Raw genomic sequence first — 27,347 nt, forward strand, 5'->3', positions numbered from 1 at the left:
TGAATTGTATGGATTAGTTTATTATCACATATGTTTTTACTGTTATTCACCATGTTTATTTTATAGATTTTATAGCTCTATTTTTTCAATGTGATATTTTATTGTATTATTAAAATAATTAGGTCAATAAATAGCCTGTGACATGAGACATACTATGCTTACTGGCATTCATTCCTTGGATAAAATATTCTCAACTTGCAAACAAACTAAGTGCCACCTGAGTAACTCCACTTACTCAGGACCCAAAAACGGTCTCTCACCTGTGTGACTTCTGATGTATTACAAGAGATGTTTTCTGTGTAAAACATTTCCCACACTCAGAACATGGAAATGGTTTCTCGCCTGTGTGATAACTCTGATGTCTAACAAGATGTGATTTCAGTGTAAAACATTTCCCACACTCAGGACATGGAAATGGTTTCTCACCTGTGTGACTTCTCTGATGTCTAACAAGAATTGATTTCTGTGTAAAGCATTTCTCACACTCAGAACAGGAAAATGGCTTCTCACCTGTGTGACTTCTCTGATGTGTAACAAGAGTTGATTTGTAGGTAAAACTTTTCCCACACTCAGAACATGGAAATGGCCTCTCACCTGTGTGACTTCTCTGATGTCTAACGAGAACGGATTTCTGTGTAAAACATTTCCCACACTCAGAACATGGAAATGGTTTCTCACCTGTGTGATATCTCTGATGTGAAACAAAAGTTGATTTGTATGTAAAACATTTCCCACACTCAGAACATGAAAATGGCCTCTCATCTGGCTGATGAGTTATACGCTTTGTGTTCTGTATATAACATTTAGTATCTATAGTAGAGGGACACACTGTATCTACTGCTGTAACAGAAGCATCAATATCAGAGTTATCAGGGGAACATTCCCAATGATCAGAGGGATCAGGTGACGTATCTGCATGGTGAAGTGCTGGATGTATAACTGGGGCAATATGGTTTTCTTCTGCAGAATCTTGGGTGACGTTTCTATCTTCTATTTCACCATCTGAAAATAAAATGAGAAGATCCCTTGAGACATTCCAGCTCTTATATACATCTCCTGGGAATAAAATACATATATGGAAATATAAAGGTTTTCGCACAAAAAAATGTTTTCGATAAAGAATATGGTGAAATGTCCCCAAACTGCCATCAAATGGGCAGAAAGTTGGAGTAAAATATAAAATATTAACATCAGTATTTTGATCTCAATAGATAAAAATATATACGGTATGTTACAATCCAGCAGGGTTAATATTTTAGTTGAATTTAGCCAGGAACACTGAATATTCTTAAATGGTGCCAGGTGGTCAGGACACTTCCCAGCAGACACCAGGGCTGGAAGAAAAATGTTCCCCAGAAGTCCACATCAGCAATCCCCGGCCACAGTGTAAGAGAGGGAAACACCCATCCGATTCATCAATTACCACTCCCGACCAATGGAAAGGCTCCACATACACAGTAGAGGGAGGAGGAAGGTGTGTAGAGAGAGAGAGAGAGGGGGGGGGGGGGGGGGGGGCAAAGGGAAGATTAATTTTGTGTACTGGACTGGAGGTGAGATTCATAAAATGTAGTGTAATGACGTACTCTCCTCCTTACTGGTGTGATCACCAAGCCCAAGGAATGTGGGAAAACCATCTGGACCGATAATCTAAAACCCAGTATCCTCACAATAAACCAACATGCCGAAAAACCTGAGACAGCTACTTCCATTCCCCATACATGTCACCACAACCCCGCCTTTACATGAGATCTTCTTCAATTAAAGTACTACATTTAGGCCGATATCTCTGCAAACCATTGCAGTATAATTCCTTGTGAAGGTATCTGATAGGCCTTCGGTCACTCATGCTCACACAGATGGTGAGAGCAGAGGGAAAGGATCCATATCAAAAGGTTGGGAACTTTCCGCACTTCTCTTGCCCCCAGGAAATACCAATTTATGATCAAATGACATTTCCTCATGAATAGAAAATAACTTCACAGGACAGCCCTAGAATTCAGCAACGTGATGAAGGTAAGTACAGGAGCCTTGCAGAAGACCATCATTGTTTTTCTAACTATAAGAACTCCCAATTGATCCCAGTAACTCATAGGTAACAAGTAAAGGCATGACCAGTTTGTTATAATTATTGCAAAACCATTTTATATTCCAATTGAAATGTAAGATGGGGCAATATCTCCTACAACACAGAAGCTACTTGCCCCCCACACATATACTTGCCCACATTAGGTATACAATTAGAAGCCAAAACAAATGAAGCAGACTCTCTTATAACAACTATGCACGTTAAGGTCATTGATATAGTAGACGTTAAGTTGACATCAAAAACTCTTAGTTGATGCGTTGAATGCAACAGATAAAGGCAGGTGTGAAGACCTTAGTGATGCTGCTAAGGGCATAATGGTTATGGCCAGGAAAAGAACCATCACCTGTTGAAACTGTAACCACAATCAGTTGATTCATGTGGAACAGAGAAACCACCTTCGGTTAGGTGGGTTCATGTATGAAGCCCCTCCCTGTTGTCCTGAAACACAAGGAAGGAGGAATGAGAAGACAGACAAATGTGCTCCAGAACCCTTCTGGCCATGACAATGGGAAGTTGGAAGACAGTCTTTCCATGTGAGATATTTGTCATCAACTGAAGCCAAAGACTCTAAGATATCCAGCTGCAAGAAACAGTGGACCAAATTGAGGTCCCACAGAGATGTGGGAAATAGAAATGGAAGTTGCAAAAGAAGGCCTTGCATGTATGTCTGAATATCCGGGAACAAGGTAAGGCGACCCTGGAAAACACAAACATTCCGACATCTGCACCTTCAGTGAACCCAAATGGAAACCAGAGTCCAAGCCTTCCTGAAAAAACAACAGGACAGGCTTGCTGTCTCATACCAAGCAACATAAGACATCCAAATCTGGTGATAATGGCAAGCCAAAATCAGCTTCTGGGCATTTAGCACCGTCAGGATAACTGCCTCCGGGATTCCCTTTGCCTTCAAATGGCAGTCTCTACAGCTGCACCATTAAATTAATTAAATGTAATGTGGGGGTAGAATGAAGGGACTAGGTTGAAAAAGGTCCAGACAATCTGGCAGAGGGCATCCACTAGAAGATCTTTGAGGTCCAAGTAGCAAGACTACAGAGGTTAGTTCGGAGCCACAGGATAACAATCACTCGTTCCATCTTGATGCGCTTCAAACATCACAGATGGAAGAATTCCGCATCATGAAGCAATAGAGCGGAGGAAAAAATGCAGGTGCACACTTTAAGTGCTAAGTGTTCTTAGCACTTAAGAGTGTGCACCTGCATTTTCTCCTTATTTCTGTATGGACCTACAAGTATCAGCATGGTAGCACCACTTCTTAAGAATTAGGGTGTTTAGACCAGTCCCTTCCCTTATATACTGTGTATGTGTGTGTACATTTGAAGGTGGAGACTCCTTCAGCTTGGATTAGCACCCCTCCCACCTATTTTTAATTAGTATAGGGCCCTTACAATTGCAGTCTACATAATTAAATAGGCACTATGAATGGTAAGTACTGGATAAAAATATATATATCAGTGTAAGGAATGGGTTTGAGGCGTGGGACCCCCTGGGCTGGTGTTGCTGAGCTGGTTTGGGGCATCGTTATTGTAACACTTATAATCTAACACTTTTTAGCACTTTATTTACTTTAACTTATGCAACACTTTTTAACACCGTAATTACTACTTCTCACCTATGTGACGCTTCTAGCACTCAGTTGCTACTTCTTATTAATGTAACATTTTCTAACACATAAACTGTCACTTCTTGCTAGTTTGAGGCCTTGGGGAGGTGGGGCAGTGCTGGCCTAGGGGGTACAGTGCTCTGGACTTTAATCATAGGAATTTATTGGACACCCCTGATGAGGTCATCTGGTTCGGGATAGGTGGGCCCTTATTTTTGGCCAAAACTATGCTAAGAACCTCAATTTTACTCCATGATTATTAGTGTTCTTAGCAGTGCAGCCCCCCTCCTCATATGAGCAATAGAGCGGAACCTTGTAGTTCAACCATCAAACAGACATCCAGTAAACTACAATGGTCATTCAGGGACCAAAAGACGTCTTGTAGGAGAGCCCATTCATCTGGGTGAAGAGCTTGATGACTTAGGTAATATGACTCCCAATTTGTGACCCCAGAAAATAACATGCCTGATAATGCTGGCACATGATGCTATGCCCACCACATGTCTGCTTTTCCCTCATTGCCAGGAAACTCTTTTACTTCCCCTGGTGATTGAGATATGCCACTGCTGTGGCACTGTCTAATTGGACCTTCATCAGATACCTCATAAGATGGAGCCGAGCCATGATCAAGGCTTGGAAGGTAGCTCGAAGACCCAGCACCTTAAAGAATTCAGTCACAAATTGTAATGGGGCAACCATCGCAGAGAAGTCTGGGATTCAGCCACCAATGGAAGGAAAGGAACAACAAGAAGTTTCTTTGATAAAGCCCCTGTAAGAGGAGCGAAACGCGTCAGAAGTAGAAGTATTGGACCCCTGCATTGATATTGGACCCGTATTCTGCTGCAGCCATTTGCCATCACCATCAGCTTGACCAAAACTGGGAGCAGAGAGATCGCGCATTAGTGCCTGCATGCGGCACGGAGAGGTGTGGACTCACAGAGCCTAGAAGTCGGGAAACATCATTTACAGCAGGCGCCAGCTCAGGTGCCGCTTCCCGCAGCTAGAGACCACCTCGTCTTCGATTGGAACTCCCCCGTGCTGACACCGTTGGCGGAAGCCACATGTAAGGCTCCAGTGTGGAGCAGTCTACACTCACCTTAGCATTCATTACTAGGTGGCAATATAATAAGGAATTGTGATTCAACATGGCTTTATATGGATACTTATTCTGCTACACGGGTTCCATCAGCAGCTGCTATTGATTTTATCAATTGATTTGAACTTATGGACTGAGCTATATCTACATATACTATTATATATTTCTGTGCACGGAATTCGCATAGATCCACCGCCTTATATTATACATTTTTAGCATTGCATAATATTTTTTATATTAAGACCGGTCTTGTTTTTCATTTGAGAAGTAATTCTTTCTTTCTTCTATATAAATAAATGTTATAAATATAAAAATATAAAGTTGGATTTATTGCATTTCTCAGCCATATCATATCTATATCACAGCGCAAGAGGGTATTTGTTAAAGTTCAAAGGAATGACCTGGGACAAGTGGAAATGTTACTCTTCTCACTTGGATATTAGATCTAAATGAAAGTTCCAGGAATGGAACTTTCTAAATTGAACAGTACTGGCAGACATAACTTTTTTAAACAGACGCATGCACCAATGGATCAAAACAGCCCTCTTCAAAAGGACCAAGCAAATCAAGTCCTGGATGGCCACAATCTTTTTGTGAGGCAGAAACACCCTCTTCAGGGTGGTGTGAGGCAGCATATTCTGTATAGGGATCATCCTCTGCGACGGGACAAGGTTGAACTTTTTGAAGATGATAATCATACCATGAAATATTAACAACCCGGTGCGTCGCACGAACATGGGACTTAAGTATCTCCGAGAAAATGGCCTTGATGAAGTTACTGAGATAGGGGTCTTCGGTGACATCCAGTGAGTGGAGGTGAGCTACCATGACAGCCATAACTTTGTAAAGACACAAAGGGTGGTCGAAAATCCAAAAGAGAGGTCCTTGAAATTAGCATCCCATATAGCAAACCAAATAGGGATTGACAAGGATCCAAAACAGGAATGTGGAGGCACTCATCTCTAAAGAAGTCGGCATGCTCCCACCACAGGATCTCCTATGTGTGGGACAACCCGCCTGCAATTCCTCTAGAACAGGGAAATCTCAAGACACTCAGGAAGATCCACCTCAAAGATATACAAAACCGGTTTCACAGCCTTGACCATAGCCTCAACATTCACAGAGGAAAGATCCATGTCTGAGTTCTCCAAAGGTTCATCTTCCAACTGAGGAGGTTGGAACATTCCCAGGACTGTAGGATGCCTAAGAGGAGGAAAACTGAATAAAACCTTGGACCAAGCCCCTGTACCAAAGGTAATTCTATGTAATTGGTAGCAAGCGGATCATGTTCCCCTGAAACCAGCACTGAGTATGAGTCTCCCAAAGCACCTGCTACACCTCTGCTGGAACTGCCAAGATCTGTTGTAAACTAGCAGTGAGCTGATGAAACAATGCACATATTGCACCAGCCGCCACCCAGTGCACCATGTCCACTGGTGGAGATACATTTTGCACAGCAATGCTCTTGTTCAACAGAATTGCAATGACTCCTGATGTATGAGATACACCAGAGAGTGTGGGGAGGAGACTGGTCAGATCACTGGGCTGGTAACACACAGTGACATGATGTGACGAGGAGAGCAGGAGTATAACTGGGGCTGATGGCTCCTGATGTATGAGATACACCAGAGAGTGTGGGGAGGAGACTGGTCAGATCTCTGGGCTGGTAACACACAGTGACATGATGTGAAGGGGAGAGCAGGAGTATAATAGGGGCTGATGGCTCCTAAAGTATGAGATACACCAGAGAGTGTGGGGAGGAGACTGGTCAGATCTGTGGGCTGGTAATACACAGTGACATGATGTGAGGGGGAGAGCAGGAGTATAATAGGGGCTGATGGCTCCTGACTCCACCAATGAGAAGATATATGTATTTCCCTCATTAGTTTGTGCTGACAGAGGAGGGTGTAGGATAAGATATTGCTGTAGTGACTGAGCAAGGAGACTATGTAACTCTTTTCTTTAATATGCATTTATTACTCACCTGTGCTGATATCTGTAGTGATCTCCTCCTCCTTACACTGCTGATCACCCATCACATACGTCTCTTCTTCTCCCTCTATATCTTCCACCTTAATATCAGTCACATACATTTCTTCTTCTCCATCTATATCTTCTGCCTTTATATCCATCAAATACGTCTCTTCTTCTCCCTCTGTATCTTCTGCCTTTATATCAGTCACATACGTCTCTTCTTCTCCCTCTGAATCTTCTGCCTTTATATCAGTCACATACGTCTCTTCTTCTAAGTCTAGAACTTCTATCTTAATATCAGTAAGATCTTTTGCCTAAATAAATGAAAAAAAAATAGGAACTTGATACGTACTGGTAATTCCTTTTCTCCTAGTCCGTAGTGGATACTGGGGTTCTGTACTTTAGTACCATGGGGAGTATAGATCGGGTCCACTGGAGCCTGGCACTTGAAAACCTTTAGCGTGAGTATGTGTGTTCTGGCTCCTCCCCTCTGTGCCCCTCCTACCAGACTCAGTCTAGGAAAACTGTGCCCGAGGAGACGGACATACCACGAGAGAAGAAACAATATAACAGCGGTGAGGCAACAAGCCAACACACAACCAGAAACGAAAGGAGGGCGCTAACCAGAACAGAGGATAGCAACACCAACCAAACCAGGATAGCACAGCTATCCCAACAACATACTGGGACCGCAACGGCGGGCCAACCAAAACTTACCCAGGTAAGCAGGATTGAAGCACTGAGGTGGGTGCCCAGTATCCACTACGGGCTAGGAGAAAAGGAATTACCGGTAGGTATCAAATTCCTATTTTCTCTTACGTCCTAGTGGATAATGGGGTTCTGTACTTTAGTACCATGGGGAAGTCCCAAAACTCTCAAACAGGTGGGAGAGTGCTGAGACCCCTGTAAAACCGCCTGACCAAACTGTAGGTCAACTTTGGCCAAAATGTCGAACCTATAGAATTTCACAAAGGTGTTTGAACCAGACCAAGTAGCAGCTCGGCACAACTGTAAAGTCGAGACACCCCAGGCAGCCGCCCAGTAAGAGCCCACAGATCTCGTTGAGTGAGCCTGAATAGACGTCGGCAAAAGCAGGGCCGCCGATGTATAGGCATGATGAATGGTCAACCGGAGCCAACAAGCAATTGATTGTTTTGAAGCTGGATGACCAATCTTGGTGGCATCATAAAGGACAAACAGCGAATCAGATTTTCAATGATGAGCCATCCTCTTGACATAAATCTTCAGAGCCCTTACCACATCCAAGGACTCTGGCCCAATTGAAGCGTCGGACAACACCGGAACCACAATGGGCTGATTGACATGGAACGCTGAAACCACTTTTGGCAAAAACTGAGGTTGGGTCCTGATTTCCGCCCTGTCGGCATGAAAAATCAAATAAGGCCCCCAATTCAGATACACGTCTGGCAGACGCCAATTCTAACAACATCACCGTCTTCCAGGTGAGGAATTTGAACTCCACCCTCTGTAAGGGTTCAAACCAGTCCGATTGAAGAAAGGACAGAACAACATTGAGATCCCACGGAGCAGTGAGAGGAACAAAGGGCGGTTGCATATGAAGAACTCCTTTAAGGAAAGTCTGTACTTCCGGCAACACGGCAAGCTGTTTCTGGAAGAAAATAGAAAGCGTCGAAATCTGGACTTTGATGGAGCCCAATCGTAGGCCCATATCCACTCCCGCTTGCAGGAAAAGTAGAAAACGACCAATTGTAAATTACACGGGAGAAACCTTTCTACTTTCACACCAGGAAACATACTTTTTCCAGATATGATGATAATGTTTTGACGTAGCCATCTTCCAGGCCTGGACCACAGTGGAGATAACCCTGGAGGGAAGACCTTTCCTTGCTAGAATCTCCCTCTCAACTTCCAATCCGTGAAACGTAGCTGCTGTAAGTTTGGATGGGTGGACGGACCTTGCTGAAGAAGATCCCTTCGAAGCGGCAGAGGCCAAGGATCCTTCAGAGCCATGGTTAGGAGGTCCGAGTTCCAAGACCGTCGAGGCCAATCCGGGGCAATTAGAATTGCTTGAACAGTCTCCCTTCTTAGTCTTTTTAGAACTCTTGGGATTAGCGGTAGAGGATGGAACAGGTACACAAACTGGTGCGTCCACGGTGTCGTCAGCGTGTCCACTGCTACAGCCTGCGGATCCCTCATCCTGGAACAGTAACGGCATAGCTTCTTGTTGAGACGAGAAGCCATCAGATCTATCTGCGGACAACCCCACCGGTGAATTAACTGCTGAAACACCTGGGGATGTAGGCCCCATTCCCCCGGATGGAGGTCGTGTCTGCTGGGGAAGTCCGCTTCCCAGTTGTCAACTCCTGGAATGAATATGGCTGAGATGACCCTTGCGATGGCCTCCGCCAAGACGAGTATTCTTGACGCTTCTCGCATCGCCGCTCTGCTTCTTGTTCCCCCTTGTTGGTTTATGTACGCCACCGCCATGGCATTGTCCGATTGACCCTGGATCGCTTGATCCTTCAGGAGGTGGGAAGCTTGCAGAAGAGCATTGTAAATCGCCTTCAGTTCCAGGATGTTTATCGGCAGGGCCGATTCCTGAACTGACCATATCCCCTGAAACTAGGCCCCTCGGGTCACAGCCCCCCAACCCCGGAGGCTGGTATCCGTTGTGAGTAAAATCCACGAGTGGATATTGAAATTTCTGGCTTCTACCAGGTGAGGAACTTGTAGCCACCATAATAGAGAAATCTGGGCTTTTGGAGATAAGGTCACGTCCTGATGCATGTGAAGGTGAGACCCTGACCATTTGTCCAGCAGATCCAGCTGAAATGGCCGGGCATGAAATCTGCCATATTGGAGTGCCTTGTGTAAGCAGCCCAACAAGAGTATGGAGAGATGTATCGATACCTTGCAAGGACGGAGCGGACCATAGTTTGGATAGCCATGGCCTTGTCCATCAGAAGAAACACCTTCTGAGACACCATATCCAATATCATTCCCAGGAACAGGGTCGATTCCAGGTGAGATTTCTGGAAATTTAGGATCCACCTATGATCCGTAAGCAGGCGAGTCGTCACATCGATGATGTGCAATAGACGCTCCCTGGACATAGCCTTTATCAGGAGATCGTCCAAGTAGGAGACTATATTGACTCCCAACATGCGCAGTTGCAGCATCAACTCCGCCATGGCCTTGGTGAAGACCCTAGGAGCTGTGGACAGGCCAAAGGGCAAGACCTGAAACTGGTCGTCCAAGACGGCGAACCTGAGGTAAGCCTGATGAGGGGGCCACATGAGAATGTGTAGGTAAGCATCCTTGACATCTAGGGTTACCAGGAATTCCCCCTCCTCCAGACCTGACACCACTGCCCGCAGGGATTTCATCTTGAATTTGAACACCCGCAGATACGGGTTCAGAGACTTCAGGTTTAAGATGGGTCGCACCGAACCGTCTGGTTTTGGAACAACAAAAAGACTGGAGTAAAAACCCCTGTTGTGTAAAGGAGGAGGTACAGGGACCACCACCCCTGTCTCAAAAGTTTTTGCAAGGTAACTTTTGCTGCGAGCAAAACTGGTAAGCCTGATTTGAAAAATCTGTGAGGAGGAAGTGCTTGAAATTCCAGCCGGTATCTCTGGGAAATGAGGTCCCTCACTCAAGGATCCCGGCAGGACTTTGCACACACATGGGCGAAGTGGCGAAGGCGAGCACCTACCTGAAATTCGCCTTGCTGCTGGGGCCAACCGTCACGCGGAAGGCTTAGCAGCAGCGGATCCGGTGGTCTGGTACAGGGAGTAAGCAGTTGCAAGATTACGGGACTTACCACGAGATCCTCTAGGAGTGGTGGAGACCCCCCGGCCCCTGCCTCTGAACCTTGACACACGAAAGGACTGCACGGAGGGTCCTGTGTAAGAACGTCTATCAGGTGGCGCAGCCGACGGCAGATAGGTAGACTTACCCGCTGTTGCCTGGGAGATCCATTTATTTAATTTGTCTCCAAACAAGATATCACCTGTAAAGGGAAGATTTTCAACACCCTTTTTAGAATCAGCATCCACTGACCATTGATGTAACCACAGAGCTATGCGGGCCGAAACAGCCATAGCAGTAGTGCGGCCATTTCTCTTTTTTTTTTAAACTCTTTTTATTGATTTTTTTTAAGCATATAAACAAATAATTGGACCGTAATAAACAGTAAGAAGCATATAAAGAATAATAGGTAGGGGGGTGATATACAGGTATATCAATTGAAGAATATCAGACCACCCTTCTCTCAAACAGGCTTTATAAACTGTAACAATCATCAGAGAAAAAAAGAAAAGAAGGAAAAACTGAAATGGAGGTGGAATAAAGAAAAGGAAGCAGGGGCGGGAGGGGATAATGAAGGGGGGGGGGGGGGAAGGGGTCGGCCAGTCGGAGTCACGTATAATAACAATCTGAAGTATTACTAGCGAACAGATTAGATAGTCGTCAATGGCGGTTCAGCATGAAAGTGTAGGGTCCAAGGCGTCCATGTTTTAGTAAAGGATTCCGGAGAGTCATGAAGCGCAGCTGTAATGCGTTCTCGTTTATATGTGAACCAAATTGCGTTAATAGTAGCTGTCAAAGTGGGAGGGGCCGTGGACTTCCAATTAGACGCAATTTGACACTTGGCCGTATTAATAATGTGTTTAATTAAGGTGCGTTGGTGGCGTAAGGTGTCAGGAATGGGATGGGAGAGTAATGAATAAAGAGGTGAATCGGGGACGGTTATATTCGTGACATCCAAAACCAATTTATGGATTTGTCGCCAATATTGGCGGATCGATGAACAAGACCACCAAACATGCAGCAGAGTCCCCCGGTGTCCACATAATCTCCAGCACTCAGCCGAGCACGTGGGATAGATAGTTTGCAGTCTAGTAGGAACCAGATACCAACGGTAGTACAATTTCTAAGAATTTTCAGCAATACGAACAGAGATAGAACTTTTAGTGATTTCTTGTCTAATATCCTCCCATTCCTCAACAGTTAAGGTTTCTCCCACATCTCTCTCCCAACCCAATTCATGACTCTCTTTGGGGGGGACGTTGTGTGACAGTAACACCCGATAAATACGAGAAAGCAGCCCCTTCGTCGAATGAGGGCCGCGACAACACATCTCGAGGGGGTAGCTACCATAGGGTGGGTGGGTCTAGTGAAAGTATTATAGAAATGTCTTATTTGTAGAAATTGATAGAAAACTGAAGGGGGAGCGAAAAACGGGATTGTAGATCCGCAAAGGACGGGAATGAGGAGAGAGGGGCTATATCGTGCAGAAAAAGGATGTTGTGCGTGGTCCAATGGTGAAATGCAGAGTGATTATTGCCCGAAGGGAATTGTGTGTTGTTCCATAAAGGCGTGAAATAAGGGTTGTGAGAGCGGAGTTGGTAATAGCGAAACGCACAGTCGGTAAGAGAAGGGTAGAGTTCAGGCGGGAGCGGGGCGAACACCACAGCAAGGTTGAAGGTGAGAACATATGGAGAGAGTGCGCCTCATGAAAAGTCCACATTCTCTGTGCTGGGGGTGAGTGCCAAAGAACACAAGAGGCCAAATGCGTAGCACGGTAGTAACGAATAAGATCAGACACGCCAAGACCACCCTCCGTGCGGTGTTGTTGGAGTATTCGCATTTTGACTGCGTTTTTTCCCCAGCCCAGATGAAATTAGATAAGTCTCGCTGTAGATTCTTCAGTACCTTAACGGGGATGTGAATTGGAAGGGTTTGCCATAAGTATAATAAACGCGGCAGTAGGTTCATCTTAACTGCCGCGATGCGACCAAACCAAGAAATACACAATTTATTCCAAGCGGCCAGATCAGATGTCATTGAGGATAGTAAGCGAGGGAAGTTGGTTGCATATAGTGATGAATAGGATTTGGTTAAGTAAATACCTAGACAGTTGATCTTAGTGTTTTGCCATTTAAAGGAATAAGAGGAACGTAAAAGACAAAGGTCCTGTTGAGATATGTGTTGGTCTAGAGCCTCGGTTTTGTCAGTATTGAGTTTATAGTTAGAACGGGAGCTATATGTCTGAATCTCCTCAAAGAGATATTGCAGGGAGGTGCACGGGTCGGTCAAGGTCAAAATGACATCATCCGCATATAATGCAATTTTATACTCATGATTGCCTACTAAAATACCCGAGATGTTGGAGTTCAGTCGGATCTTTGCCGCTAACGGCTCCATCACCAGGGCGAAAAGTAGGGGAGAAAGTGGACAACCCTGTCTGGTGCCATTTCTAATAGGTAGGGACGGGGAGGAAAGACCATTAACTAGGATAGACGCAGAAGGGTTGTAATAGAGCGAAGTGATGGCATTATAAAATGGACCCTGTAATCCTATAGCCTGCAAGGCTTGCTGTATGAAGGGCCAGGCCACTCTATGAAAGGCCTTTTCAGCATCGAGAGCCACCACCAGTGTCGGAAGGGAATCCCTATGGGAGAGGTGAATGAGATCAATAAGACGCCGTGTATTGTCCGCGGCTTGACGGTTAGGAATAAAACCCACTTGGTCCGGGTGAATTAACGTGGGGAGATAAGGGGCGAGCCGATTTGCATGGAGTTTAGCGAATAGCTTCAGATCCGTGTTTAATAATGAAATAGGCCTATCGTTTTTCATTTCTAGTGGATCACGATCAGGTTTGGCGATAACTATAATATTGGCTCTGGTGGTGGCTGCATCGAGGCAGCATTCCTCCATCAATTAATTAAAGAGTGAATGTAACATAGGAAGAAGGGCGTGGGAGAATTTTTCATAGTGTATAGCAGTGCAACCATCTGGACCCGGGGCGGAAGAATGGCGGAGTTGCTTAACCGTAGTAAGGATTTCCTCATGAGTGATAGGAGCTCTGAGTGTCTTAAGATCTGTTGCAGAGAGTGTCGGCAAGTGACAAGAGGAAAGATATTGTTGGATAGCTGAAACATGGTACGGAGCGGTAGAAACCTCGGAATGGAGGTTATAAAGGGAGGTATAGTAATCTTGGAAGTGGGAGGCCATCAGTTTAGGATCACAGGTCGTGGATCCGTCAGGGCATCTCAATGCCAGTATACGATTAAGTGCGCGTTTCGCACGCAGTCGACGGGCTAACATAGTGTCCGCCTTATCCGATTTCTCGTAAAATTTCTGACGGATCCACAAAAGCAATTTGATCGTCTTTTTAGTTAGGATTTGTGACAGTTGCCCCCCTTTCAAAGCGAGAATCTTTAGGTATAGTTTGCGTTTGGGAAAGCGTTGATGACGAAGAGTTAATGAAGCTAAATCAGCTTCCAGGTCAGCGATCCGTTTAGATTCGACCTTCCTCTGGGCAGAATTAAGGTTAATGAGGAGACCTCGCAGTGTAGCTTTATGTGCTTCCCATAGTATAGCCGGTGAGATGTCGGGGGAGGCATTTTCAGCAAAAAAATTATGAATCGCAGCATCAATTTGAGACACGTTAGAAGGATTAAGAAATAGAGACTCATTAAGACGCCACGTGCATGTAGACAAGGATTTATGAGGAGTAGCAAAAATAAGAATTTACTTACCGATAATTCTATTTCTCATAGTCCGTAGTGGATGCTGGGGACTCCGTCAGGACCATGGGGAATAGCGGCTCCGCAGGAGACAGGGCACATCTAAAGAAAGCTTTTAGGATAACATGGTGTGTACTGGCTCCTCCCCCCATGACCCTCCTCCAAGCCTCAGTTAGGTACTGTGCCCGGACGAGCGTACACAATAAGGAAGGATCTTGAATCCCGGGTAAGACTCATACCAGCCACACCAATCACACTGTACAACTTGTGATCTGAACCCAGTTAACAGTATGATAACAAACGAAGTAGCCTCTGAAAAGATGGCTCACAACAATAATAATAACCCGATTTTTGTAACAATAACTATGTACAAGTATTGCAGACAATCCGCACTTGGGATGGGCGCCCAGCATCCACTACGGACTATGAGAAATAGAATTATCGGTAAGTAAATTCTTATTTTCTCTAACGTCCTAGTGGATGCTGGGGACTCCGTCAGGACCATGGGGATTATACCAAAGCTCCCAAACGGGCGGGAGAGTGCGGATGACTCTGCAGCACCGAATGAGAGAACTCCAGGTCCTCCTTAGCCAGAGTATCAAATTTGTAAAATTTTACAAACGTGTTCTCCCCTGACCACGTAGCTGCTCGGCAAAGTTGTAATGCCGAGACCCCTCGGGCAGCCGCCCAAGATGAGCCCACCTTCCTTGTGGAGTGGGCCTTTACAGATTTAGGCTGTAGCAGGCCTGCCACAGAATGTGCAAGTTGGATTGTGCTACAGATCCAACGCGCAATCGTCTGCTTAGACGCAGGAGCACCCATCTTGTTGGGTGCATACAATATAAACAACGAGTCAGATTTTCTGACTCCAGCTGTCCTTGAAATATATATTTTTAATGCTCTGACAACGTCCAGTAACTTGGAGTCCTCCAAGTCGCTAGTAGCCGCAGGCACCACAATAGGCTGGTTCAAGTGAAAAGCCGAAACCACCTTAGGGAGAAAATGAGGACGTGTCCGCAGTTCTGCCCTGTCCGAATGGAAAATCAGATATGGGCTTTTGTACGATAAAGCCGCCAACTCTGAAACTCTCCTGGCTGAAGCCAGGGCCAGTAGCATGGTTACTTTCCATGTAAGATACTTCAAATCTACAGATTTGAGAGGCTCAAACCAATGAGATTTGAGAAAATCCAAAACTACGTTTAGATCCCACGGTGCCACTGGGGGCACAATCGGGGGCTGTATATGTAGTACACCCTTGACAAAAGTTTGTACTTCAGGCACTGAAGCCAATTCCTTCTGGAAGAAGATTGATAAGGCCGAAATTTGAACTTTAATAGACCCCAATTTGAGGCCCATAGACAATCCTGCCTGCAGGAAATGTAAGAATCGACCCAATTGAAATTCTTCCGTTGGGGCCTTCTTGGCTTCACACCACGCAACATATTTTCTCCAAATGCGGTGATAATGTTGTGCGGTCACTTCCTTCCTAGCCTTAATCAAGGTAGGAATAACTTCCTCTGGAATGCCCTTTTCTTTTAGAATCCGACGTTCAACCGCCATGCCGTCAAACGCAGTCGCGGTAAGTCTTGGAACATACAAGGTCCCTGCTGAAGCAGATCCCTTCTTAGAGGTAGAGGCCACGGATCCTCCGTGAGCATCTCTTGAAGTTCCGGATACCAAGATCTTCTTGGCCAATCCGGAGCCACTAGTATTGTTCTTACTCCCCTTTTCCGAATAATTCTCAGTACCTTTGGTATGAGAGGCAGAGGAGGAAACACATACACTGACTGGTACACCCATGGTGTTACCAGAGCGTCCACAGCTATTGCCTGAGGGTCTCTTGACCTGGCGCAATATCTGTCCAGTTTTTTGTTGAGGCGAGACGCCATCATATCCACCTTTGGTTTTTCCCAACGGTTCACAATCATGTGGAAAACTTCCGGATGAAGTCCCCACTCTCCCGGGTGAAGGTCGTGTCTGCTGAGGAAGTCTGTTTCCCAGTTGTCCACTCCCGGGATGAACACTGCTGACAGTGCTATGACATGATTTTCCGCCCAGCGAAGAATCCTTGCAGCTTCTGTCATTGCTCTTCTGCTTCTCGTGCCGCCTTGTCTGTTTACGTGGGCGACTGCCGTGATGTTGTCCGACTGGATCAACACCGGCTGACCCTGAAGCAGCGGTTTTGCCAAGCTTAGAGCATTGTATATCGCTCTTAGCTCCAGTATATTTATGTGAAGAGACGTCTCCAGGTCTGACCATACACCCTGGAAGTTTCTTCCCTGTGTGACTGCTCCCCAGCCCCGTAGGCTGGCATCCGTAGTCACCAGGACCCAGTCCTGTATGCCGAACCTGCGGCCCTCTAACAGATGGGCACTCTGCAACCACCACAGGAGAGACAACCTTGTTCTTGGTGACAGTGTTATCCGCTGATGCATGTGCAGATGCGATCCGGACCATTTGTCCAGCAGATCCCACTGAAATGTTCGTGCATGGAATCTGCCGAATGGAATTGCTTCGTAAGAAGCCACCATCTTTCCCAGGACTCTTGTGCATTGATGTACTGACACAGTTCCTGGTTTTAGGAGGTTCCTGACCAGTTCGGATAACTCCCTTGCTTTCTCCTCCGGGAGAAACACCTTTTTCAGAACCGTGTCCAGAATCATTCCCAGGAACAGCAGACGTGTTGTCGGGGTCAATTGAGATTTTGGAAGATTCAGAATCCACCCGTGTTGCTGAAGCACTACTTGGGTTAGTGCTACACCGACTTCCAGCTGTTCTCTGGACTTTGCCCTTATCAGGAGATCGTCCAAGTAAGGGATAATTAATACGCCTTTTCTTCGTAGAAGAACCATCATTTCGGTCATTACCTTGGTAAAGACCCGAGGGGCCGTGGACAAACCAAACGGCAGCGTTTGAAACTGATAATGACAGTCTTGTATCACGAACCTGAGATACCCTTGGTGTGAGGGGTAAATTGGGACATGCAGATAAGCATCTTTTATGTCCAGGGACACCATGAAGTCCCCTTCTTCCAGATTCGCTATCACTGCTCTGAGTGACTCCATCTTGAACTTGAATTTCTGTATGTACAGGTTCAAGGATTTCAGATTTAGAATAGGTCTTACCGAACCGTCCGGCTTCGGTACCACAAATAGTGTGGAATAATACCCCTTTCCCTGTTGTAGGAGGGGTACCTTGACTATCACCTGCTGAGAATACAGCTTGTGAATGGCTTCCAATACCGTCGTCCTTTCTGAGGGAGACGTTGGTAAAGCAGACTTTAGGAACCGGCGAGGGGGAGACCTTTCGAACTCCAACATGTAACCCTGAGATACTATCTGCAGGATCCACGGGTCCACCTGTGAGCGAGCCCACTGATTGCTGAAAATCTTTAGTCGACCCCCCACCGCTCCTGAGTCCGCTTGTAAAGCCCCAGCGTCATGCTGATGGCTTTGTAGAACCCGGGGCGGGCTTCTGGTCCTGGGCAGGGGCTGCTTGCTGCCCTCTCTTACCCTTTCCTCTGCCTCGCGGCAGATAAGACTGTCCTTTTGCTCGCTTGTTTTTATAGGAGCGAAAGGACTGCGGCTGAAAAGACGGTGTCTTTTTCTGTTGGGAGGGGGTCTGAGGTAAAAAAGTGGATTTGCCGGCAGTTGCCGTGGCCACCAGATCCGATAGACCGACCCCAAATAATTCCTCTCCTTTATATGGCAACACTTCCATATGCCTTTTGGAATCCGCATCACCTGACCACTGTCGCGTCCATAAACTTCTTCTGGCAGATATGGACATCGCACTTACTCTTGATGCTAGAGTACAAATATCCCTCTGAGCATCTCGCATATAAAGAAACGCATCCTTTAATTGCTCTAGAGTCAATAAAATACTGTCCCTATCCAGGGTATCAATATTTTCAGTCAGGGAATCCAACCACACTACCCCAGCACTGCACATCCAGGCTGAGGCTATTGCCGGTCGCAGTATAACACCAGTATGAGTGTATATACTTTTCAGGTTAGTTTCCAGCCTCCTATCCGCTGGATCCTTGAGGGCGGCCGTATCAGGAGACGGCAACGCCACTTGCTTTGATAAACGTGTGAGCGCCTTATCCACCCTAGGGGGTGTTTTCCAGCGCGTCCTAACCTCTGGTGGGAAAGGGTATAATGCCAATAACTTCTTAGAAATTAGCAGTTTTCTATCTGGGTTAACCCACGCTTCATCACACACGTCATTCAATTCCTCTGATTCTGGAAAAGCTACAGGTAGTTTTTTTCACCCCCCACATAATACCCCTTTTTGAGGTACCAGCAGTATCAGAGATCTGCAAAGCCTCCTTCATTGCCGTGATCATATAACGTGTGGCCCTGTTGGAAAATACGTTTGTTTCTTCACCGTCGACACTAGATTCATCTGTGTCGGTACCCGTGTCGACTGACTGAGGTAAGGGACGTTTTACAGCCCCTGACGGTGTCTGAGACGCCTGAGCCTGTACTGACTGGTTTTCCGGCCGTCTCATTTCGTCTACTGACTTTTGTAATGTACTAACATTATCACGTAATTCCATAACTAAAGCCATCCATTCCGGTGTCGACTCCCTAGGGGGTGACATCACCATTACGGGCAATTGCTCTGCCTCCACACCAACATCGTCCTCATACATGTCGACACACACGTACCGACACACAGCAGCCACACAGGGAATGCTCTAATCGAAGACAGGACCCCCTTAGCCCTTTGGGGAGACAGAGGGAGAGTTTGCCAGCACACACCAAAAGCGCTATAAATGTATATAAACAACCCTAAAAGGTGTTGTTTTTGTTATAAGCGCTTTTAATATATATAAATATCGCCAATTTATGCCCCCCTTCTCTTTGTTACCCTGTTTCTGTAGTGCAGTGCAGGGGAGAGTCCTGGGAGCCTTCCTCACAGCGGAGCTGAGCAGGAAAATGGCGCTGAGTGCTGAGGAGAATAAGCTCCGCCCCTTTTCCGGCGGGCTTTTCTCCCGGGTTTTGAGAAATCTGGCCTGGGTTAAATACATACATATAGCCTTAATGGCTATATGTGATGTATTCTTTGCCACTAAAGGTATTTAATATTGCTGCCCAGGGCGCCCCCAGCAGCGCCCTGCACCCTCCGTGACTGGTCAGTGAGAAGTGTGTAGCAACAATGGCGCACAGCTGCCGTGCTGTGCGCTACCTTCATGAAGACTGAAGAGTCTTCTGCCGCCTGTTTCCGGACCTCCGATCTTCAGCATCTGTAAGGGGGGTCGGCGGCGCGGCTCCGGGACGAACCCCAGGATGACCTGTGTTCCGACTCCCTCTGAAGCTATGTCCAGTAGCCTAAGACTCCAATCCATCCTGCACGCAGGTGAGTTGAAAATCTCTCCCCTAAGTCCCTCGATGCAGTGAGCCTGTTGCCAGCAGGACTCACTGAGATTTAAAACCTAAAAAAACTTTTTCTAAGCAGCTCTTTAGGAGAGCCACCTAGATTGCACCCTGCTCGGACGGGCACAAAAACCTAACTGAGGCTTGGAGGAGGGTCATGGGGGGAGGAGCCAGTACACACCATGTGATCCTAAAAGCTTTCTTTAGATGTGCCCTGTCTCCTGCGGAGCCGCTATTCCCCATGGTCCTGACGGAGTCCCCAGCATCCACTAGGACGTTAGAGAAATCCAGTGATATCGCATAGTGGTCAGACCAGGTGGTTGGGATCACTTGAGGTCCCAAGAGGGTTTGAGTGGAATCTCTATCTACAAAAACATAATCGACATGAGTATATATATCATGTTGTGGGGAGTAGTGAGTGTAGCCCATAGTGGACGGGTATAGTGTTTTCCAGCTATCATATAGGTTGTGAGCTGTGATGCATGATTGAAGAAGTTTGGATAGTTTCGTATGGGGAGAAGGCCCCAAACATAGGCGGGATCTTTCAACATGGGGGTCCAGGGTAGCGTTACAATCACCGGCCACAATAACCCAGGGATTCGAACATTTAGAGAGCTGATCAGAGAACGACTTAAAAAAGGAACCCTGCTGCATGTTTGGGGCGTACTTCGATGCCAAGGTGATGGGGGTTTGATTGAGAGAGCCGGAGAGAATTACAAACCTGCCATGGTCATCCAGAACCGTGTCTCGGGCGACCAAGGGGGCGGCCATTCATCTTACACAATTCTTTTATAGCCTCGCTCATAAAATTTGCAGCATCCTGTATATGTTGCAGCAGAGTAATTACCTCATCCCGGGGTAGAGAGTCCAAACCATAAATAACATTATCAGACCACTTGACTACCGCCCTGGAAATCCAACCACAAACAATTGTAGGGCGCTGTGCTTGCCCTGCTGCTGTATATATTGCCTTGAGCGTGTCAGCTGGCTCTTTTAGGGATATAGGGGGTCATTCCCAGTTGTTCGCTCGCTAGCAGATTTTAGCAGCATTGCAAACACAAGGCCGCCGCCCTCTAGGAGTGTATCTTAGCTTAGCAGAATAGCGAACGAAAGATTTGCAGAATTGCGAATAGAAAATTCTTAGCAGTTTCTGAGTAGCTCCGGACTTACTCACAGATTGCGATCAGCTCAGGCCGTTTCGTTCCTGGTTTGATGTCACAAACACGCCCTGCGTTCCCCGTTTCTCCAGCCACTCCCTCGTTTCTCCAGACACTCCCGCGTTTTTTCCTGGCACGCCTGCGTTTTTCCGCACACTCCCAGAAAACGGCCAGTTTCCGTCCAGAAACACCCACTTCCTGTCAATCACAATCCGATCACTTCAACGATGAAAATTCTTCGTTCGAACGTGAGTAAATCTGCTAAGTTTTGTGCTAAAATACTAACCGCATGCGCACTGCATACCATGCGCATTTTTGCCTTAATCGCTCCGTTGCGAAAATCGGCAACGAGCGAACAACTCGGAATGACCCACATAGGCCCTGGCACCGGCAGTACCAATGTCTTAGACAGTCCAGATACAGACGTATCAACTGACGGGGTTTTTATCCATACCTTCCTGTCCTCAGTTGGGAGGGGAAAAGTAATTAAAAACCTCTGAGGAATTAAACATTTTTATCAGGGTTTAACCATGCCTCCCTGGCCAGGGAGTTTAATTCTTTAGATACAGAAAAAGTTGCTCAGCTCTTGAGTCTAACATTAAAGTACAACTCCTCATCTGGTTCCGCCTCCTGATCCGGCATGTGAAGAACCTCTCTGACACCATAAATGAGAGCCTCCACCCCAGGGGACAGAGAGCTGTCCTCATCCATATCATCATCATCCACGTCAAGCTAATCAGAATCAGACTGGAGCACCTGTGGCCGTGAGCGTTTATGTGAAACCACTAGAGGGGGCTGAGAAGCCTTTTTTGGTTTAACACCTGTCTCTCCCTCCTAGCTGCAGCTAATTCTGAATTTACATTCTGAATCATGCTTTTAAAACTATCTAGCGCCTGTGAAGTGTGACCCTGAGGTGATAAGGAGCACTGTTCACACATGAGAGACCCCGCTGACGATGGGGTAGAGTTACAAGCAGCACACATACCCATGTCAATAGACATCTTACACAACTGTAATACAGCGCAGCTCACTGACGAACACCTCCACACAGACCCTAGAGAGCCCCCGAAGTGACACTGAGGAGCGGACACCAGCACACAGAACACAGCAGCACAATGTGTAAAATATGTGTATGACCTGACAGAAGTGCAGCGGCGCTACCGCTGGCGTGCTCCCCCCCTTCAATAACCCCCTGGTACCAGCACAGAGTCTGTGACAGCGTGGGTCCCTGGAGGAGCAGCATGCATGCAGCCTTGAAGATCCGCTGCAGCAGGAAATGGAGCCTTCCCGCCGCTGGTCCCACTCCAGGTAGCCCCGCCCCTTGCAATGGCACACGGCCCCTGCTGTATTTTGTTATATGAAATCATACATAACAGCACACACAAAGCACTGTGGGGCATAAGCCCAAGCCAGTCTTGTCCGCGGCGGGTACGGCAGCTGGTGGCCAGTGACCGCCGTGCAACATGCTGCCCAAACTGCACCGGGGACCCGCTTACCGGGACCCCGGTGTAACACTCGCCACACCTTGTACTTCGGCATCTGTTAGAGGGTGGCGGCTAGCTGCTGGCGTGGGCACACATACTAACGATGTGTGATCAGGAGCTCAATGTCCTGTCAGCTGGGATTACGAACCATAAACCCTCAGGAGGTTGGTTCGGTCCCCAATCTAAGTCCCACGAAAACTCTCTGGAGCTCCAGAGAAGTGCACCCGGCTCCTTCGCACATTTTTCTAAACTGAGTCTGGTAGGAGGGGCATAGAAGGGAGGAGCCAGCCCACACATACACACACAAAAGGTTTTAAAGTGCCAGGCTCCAGTGGACCCAATCTATACCACATGGTACTAGAGTATAGAACCCCAGTATCCACTAGTACGGAAGAGAAAAATGAACAAATAACATTTAAGTAATGTCTGATTTCATTAGCAACAAAATATGTGTTTAAGACACACACATATTATCTACAGATCACATAGTGACAGTCACTTTGGTATATTGGTGAGACCCTAAATCCCACCTACCTGATTCTCCTGTGGGATCCTGTGATTCTCCTCTGTACAATCCTGGGAATACAGAGGACGGGGACATCTCTCTGGGGTATCTCTGTTACTGGGTCCATCTGTAGGAGACACACAGTGACTGAGTACAGTGTATATATGTGATTATCAGATGATGTGTGTATATAGGGGCCCCCATACCTGCTCTCCCCTGTACAATACATGACAGTCTCCTCTTACCCAGTGATGTGAGGGGCCGGTGATTCTCCATCATCACGTCCTTGTACAGACCCCTGTGTTCCTCTATATTCTCCCCCTCCTGCATGGAGACATAGACAGTGACATCCTGACACCTTATAGGAACCTGACACACACAGTGATACAGTCATCACCCAGACACGTCCCCTGGTGTTACTGTATAATGTCCCATTCCCAGCAGTCACCTCTCCAGTCATCGCCCAGACACATCCCCTGGTGTTACTGTATAATGTCCCATTCCCAGCAGTCATCTCTCCAGTCATCACCCAGACACATCCCCTGGTGTTACTGTATAATGTCCCATTCCCAGCAGTCACCTCTCCAGTCATCACCCAGACACATCCCCTGGTGTTACTGTATAATACCCCATCCCCAGCAGTCACCTCTCCAGTCATCACCCAGACATGTCCCCTGGTGTTACTGTATAATGTCCCATTCCCAGCAGTCACCTCTCCAGTCATCACCCAGACACATCCCCTGGTGTTACTGTATAATGTCCCATTCCCAGCAGTCACCTCTCCAGTCATCACCCAGATACATTCCCCCTGGTGTTACTGTATAATACCCCATCCCCAGCAGTCACCTCTCCAGTCATCACCCAGACACATCCCCTGGTGTTACTGTATAATGCCCTATTCCCAGCAGTCACCTCTCCAGTCATCACCCAGACACATCCCCTGGTGTTACTGTATAATGTCCCATTCCCAGCAGTCACCTCTCCAGTCATCACCCAGACACATCCCCTGGTGTTACTGTATAATGCCCCATTCCCAGCAGTCACCTCTCCGGTCATCATCCAGACATGTCCCCTGGTATTACTGTATAATGTCCCATTCCCAGCAGTCACCTCTCCAGTCATCCCCCAGACACATCCCCTGGTGTTACTGTATAATGTCCCATTCCCAGCAGTCACCTCTACAGTCATCACCCAGACACGTCCCCTGGTGTTACTGTATAATGTCCCATTCCCAGCAGTCACCTCTCCAGTCATCACCCAGACACATCCCCTGGTGTTACTGTATAATGTCCCATTCCCAGCAGTCACCTCTCCAGTCATCACCCAGACACATCCCCTGGTGTTACTGTATAATGTCCCATTCCCAGCAGTCACCTTTCCAGTCATCACCCAGACACGTTCCCTGGTGTTACTGTATAATGTCCCATTCCTAGCAGTCACCTTTCCAGTCATCAACCAGACACGTCCCCTGGTGTTACTGTATAATGCCTCATTCCCAGCATTCAACTGTCCAGTCATCACCCAAAAACATCCCCTGGTGTTACTGTATAATGCCCCATTCCCAGCAGTCACCTCTCCAGTCATCACCCAAACACATCCCCTGGTGTTACTGTATATTTTCTCATTCCCAGCAGCCACCTCTCCATTCATCACCCAGACACACCCCCTGGTGTTACTGTATAATGTCCCATTCCCAGCTGTCACCTCTCCAGTCATCACCCAGACACACCCCCTGGTGTTACTGTATAATGCCCCATTCCCAGCAGTCACCTCTCCAGTCATCACCCAGACACGTCCTCTGGTGTTACTGTATAATGTCCCATTCCCAGCAGTCATCTCTCCAGTCATAACCCAGACACGTCCTCTGGTGTTACTGTATAATGTCCCATTCCCAGCAGTCACCTCTCCAGTCATCACCCAGACACATCCCCTGGTGTTACTGTATAATGTTCCATTCCCAGCAGTCACCTCTCCAGTCATCACCCAGACACGTCCCCTGGTGTTACTGTATAATGTCCCATTCCCAGCAGTCACCTCTCCAGTCATCACCCAGACACGTCCCCTGGTGTTACTATATAATGTCCCATTCCCAGCAGTCACCTCTCCAGTCATCACGCAGACACGTCCCCTGGTGTTACTGTATAATGTCCCATTCCCAGCAGTCACCTCTCCAGTCATCACCCAGACACGTCCCCAGTCATGTTCCTGTATTATTACTATATAGATATAAGTGATATCACTGAAACACTCCCAAATCCCTTATAAAAATGGGAGATCAGAGACTGCTCCCTCTGTATATTCATAACAGGACACCACAGTCTGATCCCACTGTATAATAATAAAAATATTAGTAACAATCTTTATGGGATACCTCAGTCTGCTCCACCTGTAGAGTAGTAACAGAACACCACAGGCTGCTCCATCTGTATGATAACAGGACAAGACTAGTTGCTCCTTCTGTATAATAATAATAAAAGGTAACCATATGAAACTCTCCCTGTATAATAAGTGTACACCACAGGCTGCTCCCCTCTGTATAGTAGGACACCAATGGCCACTCCCCTGTATAGTAGCAGGGTTGCCGACATTCTGGCTGCTCTCTGCGGGAGAGAGCAGCCAGGTCAGCACAGCAAGGGGGCAGGGGAGGGCTGGATGTGCTGAGGAGGTGGTCCGGAGGCGGGACGGGGGCGGAGCAAGGGCGGGATGGGGCGGAGCAAGGGTGGGGTCTCGCTGACGCCCGCTTTAAGCCACGCCCCCGCTCTGTAATGCCGCGATCTCCAGCATTACACTTCAGGGGGCGTGGCTATGATGACGCGATTCTGCAAGAATCGCATCATCAACTGCCCGGACCGCCCACTTTACACACAAAGTGGGCGGACGGGCAGGGGGACCCCCGATTCCGGGAGACTTGCCTGCTCTTCCGTGGGGCCGGGAGGGACACCCGATTTTCGGGAGCCTCCCGGCCATTCCGGGAGAGTAGGCAAGTATGATAGTAGGACACCACAGGCCGCTCCCCCTGCACAGTAGAACACCACAGGCAGCTCCCCCTGTATACTATGGAGCAACAGGCCGCTCTCCCTGTATACTATGGCACCACAGGACACTCCCCTGTATACTATGGCACCACAGGCCGCTCCCCCCGTATACTATGGCACCACAGGCCGCTCTCCCCGTATACTATGGCACCACAGGCCGCTCCCCCTGTATACTATGGCAGCAAAGGCGCCTCTCCCTGTATACTACGGCACCAAAGGCCGCTCCCTCTGTTTATTATGGCACCACAGGCCGCTCCCTCTGTTTACTATGGCACCACAGGCCGCTCCCCCTGTATACTACGGCACCACAGGCCACTCCATCTGTATACTATGGCAGCACAGGCCGCTCCCCCTGTATACTATGGCACCACAGGCCACTCCATCTGTATACTATGGCACCACAGGCCGCTTCCCCTGTATACTATAGCAGCACAGGCCGCTCCACCTGTATACTATAGCAGCACAGGTCGCTCCCCCTGTATACTATAGCAGCACAGGTCGCTCCCCCTGTATACTAGGGCACCACAGGCCGATCCCCCTGTAAACTAGGGCACCACAGGCCGCTACCCCTGTATACTAGGGCACCACAGGCCGCTCCCCCTGTATACTATCATACCTCCCAACATGACCCTCTCCTGGAGGGACAGAATGCTCTGCTCCTGGACTTCCCTTTTAATTTATGATTGCCCTCACCTGTGCTGAAACACCTTTCTTATCCATTAACCTGTTTAACACAGGTGCCGGCAATCATACAGTAAGAGAAAAGTCCAGAAGCAGAGCATTATGTCCCTCCTGGAGAGGGTCATGTTGGGAGGTATGTACTATAGACACACAGGCCGCTCCATCTGTATACTATAGCACCACAGGCCGCTCCCCCTGTATACTAGGGCACCACAGGCCGCTTCCCCTGTATACTATAGCAGCACTGGCTCCCCCCTATATACTATACTATAGCAGCACAGGCCACTCCCCCTGTATACTAGGGCACCACAGGCCGCTCCCCTGTATACTAGGACACCACAGGCCGCTCACTCTATATACTAGGACACCACAGGCCGCTCTCTCTGTATACTATGGCACCACAGGCTGCTCCCCCTGTATACTATGGTACTATTACCTGCTGCTGACGGACACAGTGATGTCTCCTCTCTGCGTTTTTCCGCTGTACAAATTAAGTCTAGCACTAAGCGAGTAAAAGACCGGAAGTTCGGACGACTGGTGGAACGTACAGTCCGGAAGTAGGTGGAACGCAAATTCCGGAAGTAGGTGGACCGCACAGTCCGGAAGAAGGTGGAACGCACAGTCCGGAAGTAGCTGGTGGACCGCACTGTCCGGAAGTAGATGGAACGCACAGTGAAGTAGCTGGTGAAACGCAGAATCCGGCAGTAAGGTAGAACACACAGCCCGAAAGAAAGGTGGAACGCACAGCCAGGAGCCCCCGGCGTCGCCAGGTCCGTGCAAAGTGTGAGTGGTGAGAGGGCCCTTAAGTAGCTG

General features: G+C 47.6%; 1 protein-coding gene across 1 annotated transcript; it reads right to left on the minus strand.

Moving 5' to 3' along the window:
• On the minus strand, positions 1-27,076 carry LOC135054511 (oocyte zinc finger protein XlCOF7.1-like). Its single transcript, XM_063957637.1, has 6 exons — positions 26,971-27,076; positions 25,190-25,241; positions 23,064-23,142; positions 22,848-22,945; positions 6,788-7,091; positions 1-1,002 (listed from the first exon to the last, which is right to left on the minus strand). The coding sequence occupies exons 3-6, from the start codon at positions 23,095-23,097 to the stop codon at positions 257-259; spliced, it is 1,182 nt and encodes a 393-aa protein (XP_063813707.1). The 5' UTR covers positions 23,098-23,142; positions 25,190-25,241; positions 26,971-27,076; the 3' UTR covers positions 1-256.
• Positions 27,077-27,347: the final 271 nt, after the last annotated feature.

Source organism: Pseudophryne corroboree, chromosome 3, assembly GCF_028390025.1.
Source record: "Pseudophryne corroboree isolate aPseCor3 chromosome 3, aPseCor3.hap2, whole genome shotgun sequence".
Taxonomy (NCBI): domain Eukaryota; kingdom Metazoa; phylum Chordata; class Amphibia; order Anura; family Myobatrachidae; genus Pseudophryne; species Pseudophryne corroboree.

What these genes read in the sequence shown, in the direction of transcription:
- LOC135054511 (XM_063957637.1), bottom strand. Translation starts at nt 23,097, where the DNA reads ATGATGGAGAATCACCGGCCCCTCACATCACTGG. An exon ending in CCGGCCCCTCACATCACTGG is followed by an intron (nt 22,946 to 23,063) that starts GTAAGAGGAGAC and finishes TGTCTCCTACAG; the next exon opens with ATGGACCCAGTAACAGAGAT. An exon ending in GGATCCCACAGGAGAATCAG is followed by an intron (nt 7,092 to 22,847) that starts GTAGGTGGGATT and finishes TCATTTATTTAG; the next exon opens with GCAAAAGATCTTACTGATAT.